We start from the raw sequence: 12,681 nt of genomic DNA on the forward strand, positions 1-12,681 counted from the left end.
AGGTTTTTTCATATTAAACTCATATTGATACACGTTTCTATATTTCAAAGTGCTTTACAGAAAAGAAGGGTGATATCACTTCATAAAATAATTCCATAAAAATATAAAATCATTACATAACGTTCCATAAACATAAAAAACATAAAAAATGAAGAGTGCAGATAAAATACTTTCTTCTTTTTGTTTATGGCAGGTCGCAACCAACGTTTAGGTGCATACCGCCACCTACTGTACCGGAATGTAGATGCGTTGTGCACATATGCAGTGACAACCCGGTAGTCACAATCTTCCATCAGAGAAAGCACATGAAGAAATGGATATGATGCCGCTTTCTAGTGAAAGGCAATATATTTGGCTGTCAGAGAAGGAACTGTGCAACTATTGCACAAGTCTGTTGGTGGATCCTTACAAAAAAAACACAATCTTCAACGGGTTTTGAAAGGCTGGGACTATGAAGGGACATGGAGAGCACACCGAAAGAGAGAGAGAGACAGACGACGTGTGTGTACGAAGGAATTATGACGCTGTTCACTTCTGAAAGGGAAGAGGAAAACTTTGTTTTTAGTTTCCAAGAGGACGGCGATGAATGACTTTTCTGGTAGGCTACTGTTATCTATGTTACATTCACTATTCGGCACTGTTTAACTAGCTGTTTGCTGTTCTGCACTTTAAATAGCCATGTCGCAACACTATTTTGCACGTGCTGTTTGGAAAAAAACATTTATTTTATTAAAAGTTTTAAAAAAGTCTCTGTGCACTAAATATCCCATTTTATGCCATGGACACCTGTGGTTTATAGTCCGGTGCGGCTTATATACAGTATGTACAAATCTGTTTTTTCCTCTAAATTTAACGGGTGCGGCTTATACACTGGAATTTACTGTACTTTACAGTTGCATGTAAAATTGTTAATAAATTGCCTGTATAGCTTGTAAAGGCTTTTAGACAGGGATGTCCGGACGTTTTCCACAGATAGCCGCAAGAAAAAAAATACAACATTTCAACTATTGCTGTTTTTTTTTTTTTTTAAGTTTTCTTGTTCAGTCGTATTTTTAAAATGTGCCACAGACCAACAAAACACAAGCTGCCGGTTGCAAATGGCTCAGAGGCTGCACTTAGGACAACCCTGATTTGTGTCTTTCTCAAACACGTGCATCGATTTAACCAACCACTTACTGAAGACTTCATGGAATAATGCATTTAAAAATGTCAATCAAGAGCACACCTGAATTTATTAACATCGAACGTAAAAACCTTGATTTTACCAACCACATCTTCAGGAAAAATAAAAAAAATAAAGCACCAGTAATGTACTCCAGATTATGTGAATACAATTTACATTTTTAAAAGCTTGAGTGCAGATATGATAATCATAGAAAAGGATGACAAATAAATCAGAGTGATTTTTTTTTCCTTCTTCATTAAAGATGCTTGACAGTATTAGAATTTCTTTAAAGTCAGACAAAGTAATAATTATATGGTAATTCTGCACATTAAATCGAGGACATTAAAAACTGGTATTGTGTCACAAAAACAAAAGCATGAAGAGCTTACCGCTAGGAGCAGTTCATCCAGGTAGGAAGAATGCGCAGACAAAGCAGTATCCAAGGCTGCTGCACCAAATGTGTAGAGGCACTAAAAACACCCACATGCGGTAGAGCCCAATAATCTGTGCACTTTATTACTCAGAAAGTAGAAGTCAATAATAAAAGCTGCTGGATTTAAAATGACTGCAGATGGTTAAAAAATGAGGGCATAACACAGATTGCAGAAATATAAAAAAATCCATCTGTGACGATTCAGTGGTTGTGATTGTTAGCTTTGTGTTACAATGCCAACTGATGATGACAGACTCACATTAAAAGCAGTGACATCTTATACATCGTTTGTTGTCAAAGGTAAAGTAGTGTGTTGTCGTTTTTACAGTGCTTAACTTCTTTTTGCACTTGCATGCCAGTCAAGTACGTTCAAAACGTACCGAAAACACTGCTTGTACAGTTAGTAAAAGGGTTTATGATGATCACAGATTCACCCTGGAACATATTTCTATTTTCATTCATTTGTATGGGAACAATTAAGGTTGACCAACATCCCAGAAAAGATCAGAGGTTTAACTGCAACTCCTTTCTAGAGATTTTTTATTTATTTATTTTTTACTTAGGCTGAAACTGTCCATATAAAAAGATAAAATATAGATTGAAAAATGCCGCAGGAGAAAGAGAAATGTGTTTTCTTTGGTGATATTGCCTGTGTAATCACAACAAGACCTACATGTATCCCCCTTCACTTGACTGTATCAGACATGTTGGCAAAAGAGCATGTGAAGAGCATGCACATGGTGACGTGCTTCCCCCGATTACCTAAACCAGTTGTCTGCGTCCAAAGGCCCATGTTGAAATTTATGCACTTGGCCGCGGATCACACACACTGCAGAGCTTTGGCAGCCACATTGTTGGGGAAATATGTGTATGCACTGCAAGCAATTGCTTTGGCCAGGTTGCACATATTAAACCTGATGTGCCTGGCAACCATGTTTACTCTATTAAACTTTCTTACTAAAAAAATACAGCAGAACAGGTAAAGTCACACAATTTAAAACTCAATTTTCCAGACAAAAAAATGCATTTCGAATCACACAAAACTTCAGACGTCATCAAAGCAGGTAAATTTGCCTGTTAAGATGTCTTTTTTTTTTTTTTACAACACACACGATACAAAATGAGATGTGGAAGGCACATTTGTGATTTGTAATTACACTCAACAAACTCACCGGACATGTCACCCATTGAGCATGTTTGGGATAATCTGGATCGGCGTATACGACAGCGTGTACCAGCTTCTGCCAATACCCAGCAACTTCGCACAGCCATTGGAGAGGAATGGACCAACATTCCACAGGCCACAATTGACAACCTGATCAACTCTATGCGAAGGCGATGTGTTGCACTGCATGAGGCAAATGGTGGTCACACCAGATACTGACCCCCACCCCCCATCATGGTGTCTAATCAGCATCTTGATATGGCACACCTGTGAGGTGGGATGGATTATCTCAGCAAAGGAGAAGTGCTCACTATCACAGATTTATGAACACTATTTGAGAGAAATGGTGATATTGTGTATGTGGAAAAAGTTTTAGATCTTTGAGTTCATCTCATAAAAAAATGGGAGCAAAAACAAAAGTGTTGTGTTTACAGTATATTTTTGTTGAGTATAGTTAAGATTGTTCCTGATACAGAGAGTGGCAAACTTATTTTTTCCCTTACACGGCAGTTAAAAAATGTAAAAACGTTACTGAAAACGCCTGTTTATGAGGGTTCTGAGATGTTCCAAGTTTGACCCTGGAACAGATAAATTCTATTCCTGTCAGTCCCCATAACAAAGTGCATGCTAGTATCCCAGAACAGATTGTGTTCGACCTAAAAGGTTCCACTGTACTCCTGACCAGTCATGTGTTACAACTGCACATTTCTAGAAGAATAAGGACATGAGATATTTTACAGCTGACAATCTAGCATTCAATTCTTGGGCCAAGCTGCCTTCTGTCAGTATAATAAGGGTGGTGTGTTGTGCTTCATAGAAGTGGTCACCACTAAAAGGGTTGTGAATAAAGCTCCACTTCAAGAAATGAAAAGCTTTCTTAGTGCGCTCTGGCAGAAAAGACGACTGACTGGCATTTTTATTTTACGACAGCAAAATAACCCCCCAAAAAATCCCATGTCCAGCCATGTGATGTGTCGCAATGCTTATCACAAGCTCCTTTTACATAGAGATCCAGCAAAACGGTCCCTTTTATACAGAACCCAGCCAAGACAAGACAGTGGAGCAACTGGGCGATTTCACACAGTGACACAGTATCCAGCAACCAGACAATGAAACATGTGACCATGTCACTGCAAACATCTGCTGTGGCGTGTAAAATACTTCTCATTCCGTCAATGTAATGGCTCTAATTTTACCTTTTGTTTTTAGCCCAAGCCTCGTTGATTGTTTTGCAATGCTGCTTCCAAGTTGCTGTTGTGGAATCTTACTTGCAGGGGTGTCAAACATACGGCCCGCGGGCCAAAACCGGCCAGCTATGGAGTTCAATGCAGCCCTCTAGATCAAGGGTGTCAAACTTGTGCCATGGAGGGCCGAGACACTGCAGGTTTTCTTTCCAGCCAGTCACTAAAGCAGGTGATTTTAATGATCAACACCTTCAGTTTGAGGGAAGGAGCTCATCAATTAAATCACCTGCTGAAGAAACTGGTTGGAGAGAAAACCTGCAGCGTCTCGGCCTTCCAGGGCACGAGTTTGACAAATGTGCTCTAGATGATTTTTGAAAGTAAATAAATGCAGAAAAGACAAAAACTCTAAATTCTTAATCATGCTATTCATAAATCACCTGTGGAGGCCGCACTTTGATAGTCAGAGGAGATAAGCACTTTTTTAATGAGAGTAGAAGAAGAGACACAAGGGACCATTTCCTATTCATTCATAGAAATGAATGGGAAACCTTCGTGCATAATCAAGTGTTGGTGCTCAATGAATATAATACAGCCTAGGTTCCCAAAATGGGGTACGCGTATTTACGGCAATTGTCATGGGGGTACGTGAATAAAAATGGAAAAATTTGCGCCTGACACTCTCAATTACGAGAGCGCCTGAACGCCTTATATGGCGCAATGGACAACGGAGTAGAAAGCAGGAAAGAGACAGCACACCATGTTGTTCATTGCTCTGTGTGCATCATATGAACAAAAAAGTAAGATTAATGATTATTTTGTGCATTAATAGTGTTTAATCTCAAAGATTTTATTTATATTGTTGTTCTCATCCCCGCATGGTGCAGGGGTGAAAGCCTGTCACTACTGTGGTTGGGGCTTTATCGTTGGTTGTATGTATTTTTGTACTTAAGATACTGCTTCATCGTGATTGGTAAACTTTCCCCTTCAATTTGGTAATAAATAACAGTATTATGCAGATTTAAACCATAGCCATCGTCAGTGGACAAAAAATGTAATGCTGAAATTCAAGCCATTCAAACCGAAGAATGCCAACATCAAAGTTAACTATTTATCAGTGTTCATGTCAAACTTTATCAAGCTATAACCATGCAAATTACACATTTTGACACAGAATTACTTTAAAATGAATTAACCAATTAATTATGTTCAATATTTGTAAAAGATATGTTGGATGATTACTTATCTATTAGTGGTCATGTGAAACGTTATCCAAAATGTGACCAAGCAAAATACATAACTTTGATCCGAAATTACTATCAAATTAATACCAATTAACTGTGGTCAATATTTCAAGTTAATTAATATGAAAAGACAGTAGGAGTAGGGGGTACATGGCTTAAGGTCAAATATCTGAAGGGGTACACTGTAAAAAGTTTGAGTGAACAGTGGAAAGGCGGTATAAAGGTTGCTGTATAAAGAGGGTATAAACCATGTTTACCGTCTGTCATCATGGGGAACATGAGATGGAAGTGCTAACGCCGCTAACCCGGCTGCAGAGAGACTACCGTGAGTGCAGCCTGAGTAAGACTGAAGATTATATTTCACTGTCTCTATCCATCCATCCATCCATCCTTTTTCTATACCCCTTCTCCTCATTAGGGTCGCGCGAGTATGCTGGAGCCTATCTCAGCTGACTTCGGGAGAGAGGCGGGGTACACCCTGGACTGGTCGTACTGTCTCTATTTAAAAAAGAGAATGTACTATTTTGTTTCAGCGGGTATTTTTCTATAAGATTTTTTACATTTTAAAAACAACTAAAACAACTTTGTGTGCATATTTGGCTTTGACTTTTGTGTAAACTCACTTTGTGGAAAAATATCAGGATATATATTGGATATTGATATTCAACGTAAATATATCGGGATATGAGTTTTGGTCCAAATCGCCCAGCTCTAGCCCTCCCCGTTAAAACATAATTTAGCTGAGATTAACTGGTATCTACAGTATCAGTCTGGAAAAGGTTATAAAGCCATTTCTTTGGGACTCCAGCGAACTACAGTGAGAGCTATTATCCACAAATGGCGAAAACATGGAACAGCGGTGAACCTTTCCGGGAGTGGCCGGCGAAACCAAAATTACCCCAAGAGTGCAGCGATGACTTATCCAAGAGGTCACAAAAGACCCCACAACAACATCCAAAGAACTGCAGGCCTCAGTTAAGGTCAGTGTTCATGACTCCACCATAAGAAAGACACTGGGCAAAAACAGCCTGCAAGATGAAAACCACTGATGAACAAAAAGAACATCCAAAGAACTGCAAGCCTCACTTGCCTCAGTTACCACTGCTGAACAAAAAGTTAGTGTGATGGTCTGGGGCTGTATTGCTGCTTCAGGACCTGAAAGATTTGCTGTGATAAATGGAACCATGAATTCTGCTGTCTACCAAAAAATCCTGAAGGAGAATGTCTAGCCATCTGTTTGTAACCTCAAGCTGAAACCAACTTGGGTTCTGCAGCAGGACAATGATCCAAAACACACCAGCAAGTCCACCTCTGAATGGCTGAAGAAAAACACAATGAAGACTTTGGAGTGGCCTAGTCAAAATTCCTCCACAGCTCAGTAAGAGACTCATTGCAAGTTATCGCAAATATTTGATTGCAGCTGTTGCTGTTAAGGGTGGCCCAACCAGTTATTAGGTTTAGGGAGCAATCATTTTTTCACACGGAGCCATGTAGGTTTGGATGTTCTTTCTCGCTTAATAATACAAAGTTTCATTCAAAACTGCATTTTGTGTTCAGTTGTGTTGTCGTTGACTAATATTTAAATTTGGTTGATGGTCTGAAACATTTAAGTGTGACAAACATGCAAAAAAATAGGAAATCAGGAAGGGGCAAACACTTTTTCACACCACTGTATAGTATGGCTTGTTACTTGTCACTTACTCCAATGTGAAAAGGTCCAGTGAAGTAATCCAGGTTGGCCTGAATGAAGCCAATGTTTTCCAGTCCGAGCTCAGTGCTGCGACTCTGTGCCCTCATCAGAGATTCTTCCTTGTTTTCTATGAGGAGAACCTGCAACAAAATGAACACCAGTGCTAGTAAATCTCTAAGAGTTACGGCTGACTGGTGATTGATGCAGGCGGTAATGGTATTTTATACACTGCATGGCCATAAGAATTTAACTCTGCAAAAGCTAAGAGTGTCTTATTATGTTTAAGCTGGCAACACGTTATTTAATCCTAACAAATGCAGTCAGAAGCTGCAAAACATCCCGTGGTTGTGAAAAAGGTGTGAATCTGTTTCAGAAGGGTGAAATTATTGACATGCATCAAGAATATGAGAAAACATTTTAGGAGATTGAAACTACTTAAATTGGAAATGACCACCCAACGCATTATTAAAGAGTGGAATGAGAGTGGAGAAACGCAGAGGTCCGAATCGGCTGTCATCAATACGAGGTCTTGGCAAAAAATCAACGCAACTCTGGACAGAAATAAATGTTGTGATATTGCAGAAGCTTGAGGAAACAATGCCTCAGTGAATGTGTGCTGTAATCAAAGCTAAAGGGGGTCCAACGAAATATTAAGAGTATGTGACCTTTTCATGTATGTTACCTGACAATGTGGAAGAGCGTGAGCCAGAACGATGCCCACGTGTCCCTGGCAGCACCATAAAAAGGAAAACAAAACAAATGTCAAGAATACATTCCATAGATTCCTGGTCGGTGATGCACTTTCTACTGGAATATTGACCCTCAAGCTATCCGACAACCTGCTCTCAGAGTTACTTCTTAGACCGCTACTGTAGCATCAGCTGTGGTCAGACACAGCTGGATGGACAGATGAGCGTACACACCGTTCCACTGCAAAAATCCACGACCGTGTGTCCTGGTTTGGCGAGCTGCGTCACCATGGCAACCAAGTTATTCAGCTGTTGCTTCTTCCTGATTGTGCGGATATTTGACATCTTCCCTGCAAGGAAATGTAACCAATCAACATTTTAAAGCACATCCATAGTTAATAATGTAACAGGCAGCTGCATGATACTTCAAATGCAGCTGCTGCCATCTTGTGGCGTTGATAAAAACTACATCAGGAGGTTGCCTACAGCCACAGCTGTTAATGTCAATGTTTTTTTGACTGTGCTAATTAGAGACGTTACCTCGCCTGTCTGCGTGCTGTCTTGGCCTCAAACAGTGTCACTTCCATTTATTTGTTATTTGCTATTTCCACTCACTTGGTGACTGTAGGAAACTCATTGGTTAATTGAATAGAGGCATTATTTTACCTGAAATGCTACAAGTACAGTAAATTCTGGTGTATAAGCCGCACCGGTGTATAAAAACCAGATTTGTTCATATTTAAGCCGCACCGGTGTGTAAGTCGCACGTGTCCACATCATAAAGTGGCATGTTTTGGTGCGCACAAGTCCTTGAGGACCAGTCAGCTCTTTATTTGACAGGAGCCAGTCATGAGCTATGGAAAAAAAAAACTCATGACGAACCTGTCAACCCATTGGAAATTGCTGGAGGCCATTACGGTACTCAATATAACACTCTGAATCACGGTTTCATCTTACAAACAACATAAAATTCATGACAACAAATTCATGACAACTAGCAACTAACTAGCAACTAACACTCAAAGGTTATACCTCAGAAATATATATATCAATACCGGTTTAATATGAAAAAACCTAATATTTGAAAGTGTTTCCCATAATGCATTCCGTTTGAGAAAACCATTTCATTAGAGGAGCATAGAAAGCATAGAAAATTGTGCTGCAATGCTGCTTCTGTCCACCAGAGGGAGCCAGAGGACCCGGAGCCCAAAGCCCAGAGGGAAGCTGATGTCATTGCAGTGCCCCAAGGAATGTGTTGCTCAGACTCAATGCCTTATGGGGAAACTTTAAAATGTTGTTTTTTAAAAATTGATCTTGAACTCATATAGGGGCATGTTTGTATATTTGTATACACACCTTTTGAGTATTAAGTTGCTGCGTGGTAAACTTAGTGCTGTTCATAAAGTGTTCTTTGAAAGATGACACCTTGAATCAGATTGTTATGTTGTTATACTGGTATATATACTGACCTCCACTGACTTCCAACGGGTTGACAAGGTTGTGTACTGATAGCTCGTGATTGGCTCCTGCCAAAGAAAGATTTCCTCACTGAATCGCAAGCGGCACAGTATTGTTATTATTTTTTTCCAGTAGTAGTAGTAGAAGTAGTAGTTAGTTACCAGTAGTTCTGGAGTAAAGTTCTGGGGTAAAGGAGATGTCACGAAATTAGAATTTAGCCATAAATTAACTGTATCGCTGTATAAGCCGAAGGGTTCAAATTTTAAGAAAAAAGTAGCAACTTATACACCAGAATTTATGGTAAAAACGGGTTATCACATATGCAGGGGAGACCTTTTGAACCCCTGTGGACTGACTGCTATTACTTGTTACATGAGAGAAATTAAAAGGAAATGGTCATTCGGTTCAATAACAGAAAACAGAAGAAGCGACTGAGGCAAATCAAATTTAGTAGCAGCACTGAAATTTTATATTTTATGCAGCCTGGCACACACAGCATTCGCCATGATCATAATATCCATGATCATACCAGCTGGAAGGATTTCAAATGGTCTTGTGCAGTACACGTTTCAGCTCATACCTCCTCGCCCTCTTGATATATTCATGTGATGGACCTCAGGTTTATTTTGGAAGCAACTGGTCTATACCTCTATAGGCTCTATAGGCTCCTTGAAACTGAAAAAAACGTAGTGCTGGTGATGCCTGCAAACAAAGCAGCATCAAATTTCCAAAGAAAACTCCGATCCTCAACCTATGGTGAGGAAAGGTAGGAGCTGTGTCTGCTCAACTTGAAGGAGCAAAGGTCCATTAGTTCAGGTCATCCCATAAAAGCAAAAAGGGAGCCCTCCACGGCTGCTGGCGCTGCGCCCTGAGTGCCTCCATTAGCCTTTGATTCTGCAGGACTGGCCAGGGATTTATCAGCGAGCGCCATCAACAGATTAGAATGTAAACAGAGCAAAGAGGCAAAGAGCCTCTTCAGTGTGAGCCCTGCAGGATACGACTGCTCATATTGGTGTTAACGTAGGGAGGGCTGCTTCAAGATTGAAGATTGGGTGGTGAAGGTTGACGTTGATGTTGTGATTTCAGCATTTTGGCTGGCACTGGGTTGATTGACTATTGATGACTATTCATACATGCCATGGTACATTTGTATCTACCGGTATATATCCAGCCGGGGACACACGGTAGAAGCCATGCCAAGGGTTACAAAGTTAAAGTGCAAGCTAGCCAGCAGCAACACCGTGCATGGAGCTGACGAGCTGACTGGTCTTCAGCCAGCATTGCTGGTTCTTTAGCAATAGTGAGGAACGGAAAACCATTCACAGATGGCGAATTTGCCAAGTAGTACATTCCGCTTTGCTTTAACTCCCTCAAGACAGGATTAATCAAATTATTTCACACTTTTTAACAATCAATTAATCCATTATTATGCCCATTCCTACCTTAAAAAATTTGACAACGGAAGTGCAAGTAGGTATGTACGCCAGATTTTCTGGTCCATAACATGTTGGAGAGTTAATTTTACCTGATGCTTGATGTCTGTAAGCTATGTAAAAAAACAAAACAAAAAAAAGGTAAAATCCCAAAAAGATACCAAACAAAGCTGAACTTGTGAAAAAAAACAGCCACAGAACACTTATAGAATTAAGCTGGTTAGTTTGAAGAAGAGGATGTCATGTTTTAGAAAGCGTCAATTGTCAAACCTTCGGAAAGTGAGCTTTCACTGCAGCGGTTGCTGGCGTCGTTGTGTGTGCCCGCATAAGGCCGTGATGACAAGTAAAACGGGACACAAATGAAGTTGAACCAAGGAGGAAAAAACTGTTCAGCATGCATCCTTCAACAACTATGGAATGTCTGTCAAAACATGACCAGACGAAGCTGCAGGCGAGAGGTTGGCTAGTGCAGGTCGCAGCGCGTTACCTCGCCTGTCTGCGTGCTGTCTTGGCCTCGAACAGTGTCACTTCCATTTAGCTCTGCCAAGCACATCATATTACAGACACGATTACATTTCGATATTACCTCAGGAACATTATGATAACTGAAGCTGAACTTGGTATATTTACAGTATTTATCGAATAAGACATTTACTATTAGCATGTGTTCTTTGATAGTCTCTGACTTTGTGTTAAATTACAGGTGAGTTCACAGTGAATTCTTAATTAATAAAGTCAATTAAAATGATAGAAGTTAAATACAAATTGAGTAATAATCAATAGTCAAGACAAATATGTGTTTTATTTACAAAAAAATGCTGGCAAAGTTAAAATGGAAACAATGCGTTTGCTATTACAAAATAAGTATGAAACTGAAAAATGACAGATTAGGTTTTCACTAACAGGACTTAATCACATAGGTTCATGAATTATTTGAATTATATTATTTAGGGTTGTCCGATAATGTCGGCCACCGATAATTATCGGCCCGATATTGGCATAAAAATGTGGTATCGGCCAACAGCTGCATCGTTTTTTTCTCTACATTCAAAGCCCTTACGTCAACGTCACCAACATATTGAATGTGGCAAGGCTGCACTGTAAGTGAATACAAATAAATATACTTACTTTCATAAAGCAACTTTCTACAAAGAAATTGAAGTTAATGCCTCTCGTTTATACATTCACACACGCACTAATATACTTGGGAAACAGTTAAGCACCAAAAACAATGTATTTGATCTTCTCAGATGGCTAAGATAAGAACTTTATTGATCGAACACAGCAGTAATTCACATTACATCAGCTACAGAGCACAAAGTAGTGCAGAAAAACCATACACAGTATATATATATATATATATATATATATACACTCCTGATCAAAAGACCAGTTGAAGACCAGTTGAAAAATTACTAGAATTTGCATTTTGCACATTTGGATCTTAATGAGGTTTTAAGTAGAGCTACAATATGCAAAAGCAAGAAGGGGGAGTGACACAAAAAACATTTTGAAAATGTAATTTATTGAAAACAACAATTAAACTGAAATAGGCTGTTTTTCAGCTGATAAAAAGTTTAAGACCATCGCTCAAAAAGTAACAAAAAACTCTCCAAACCAGAACAAAAAATGTTCTCAGTAGGACACTGTGATGAGTAGCTCCACCGTTCTTGTTAATCGCTTCAAAAATTGCTTTGGGCAAGCTTGATGTGAGTGTTTCCAGGAGGCTAGTGGGAACATTGCTCCAAGTGGTGAAGATAGCTTTGTATTTCTCTAGTTTCTCCTGTTCCTTTTTCCTGATATTGCTGTCATTGGGGATGGCTACATCGATCACAATGGCTGTCCTCTGCTGCTTATCCATGATCATGATGTCCGGTTGGTACAACCATTTTAGCGGTCTGTATTCGGAAGTCCGACAGGATCTTATTATATGGTCATTTTCCACCACCTTGGGAGGTGTTTCCCATTGAGATCTAGGGGTCTCCAGTCCATATTCTGCACAGATGTTTCTGTACACTATACCGACTTCTTGGTTATGGCGTTCCATTTATTCTTTAGATCTGGGCCTCTATTGTTCTGGTGCTCAAGGCCTGCTCCTGTGCTGCCATGATTAGCCCCTCTCTCCTGTCCTTCAGTCCAGCCCTCTCTAGCCATTGGTAGGACTTGTTCATATCCGCCACTTCAGCTATCTGTCGGTGGGACATCCCATGCAGGGGTTTTTCC

At 39.8% G+C, this 12,681-nt stretch overlaps 1 protein-coding gene across 5 annotated transcripts in view; it reads right to left on the minus strand.

Moving 5' to 3' along the window:
* Positions 1-12,681, minus strand: part of gstcd (glutathione S-transferase, C-terminal domain containing) — a 61,174-nt gene that overhangs the window by 17,727 nt on the left and 30,766 nt on the right. For 3 of the 5 annotated variants that reach the window (XR_008570652.1, XM_054778715.1, XM_054778714.1), the window contains exons 5-7: positions 7,802-7,917; positions 7,561-7,605; positions 6,890-7,018 (exon numbers count right to left, since the gene is read on the minus strand). Coding sequence is in view for 2 of the 5 variants with exons in the window: in XM_054778715.1 (XP_054634690.1) it covers positions 6,890-7,018; positions 7,561-7,605; positions 7,802-7,917 (290 nt within the window). In the remaining 3 variants the exon portion in view is untranslated. Of the gene's footprint in view, positions 1-1,554; positions 3,031-6,889; positions 7,019-7,560; positions 7,606-7,801; positions 7,918-12,681 lie in introns of all 5 variants that reach the window. The other 2 variants (XR_008570654.1, XR_008570653.1) reach the window with 2 other exon arrangements.

Source organism: Dunckerocampus dactyliophorus, chromosome 6 (genome assembly GCF_027744805.1).
Source record: "Dunckerocampus dactyliophorus isolate RoL2022-P2 chromosome 6, RoL_Ddac_1.1, whole genome shotgun sequence".
NCBI lineage: Eukaryota > Metazoa > Chordata > Actinopteri > Syngnathiformes > Syngnathidae > Dunckerocampus > Dunckerocampus dactyliophorus.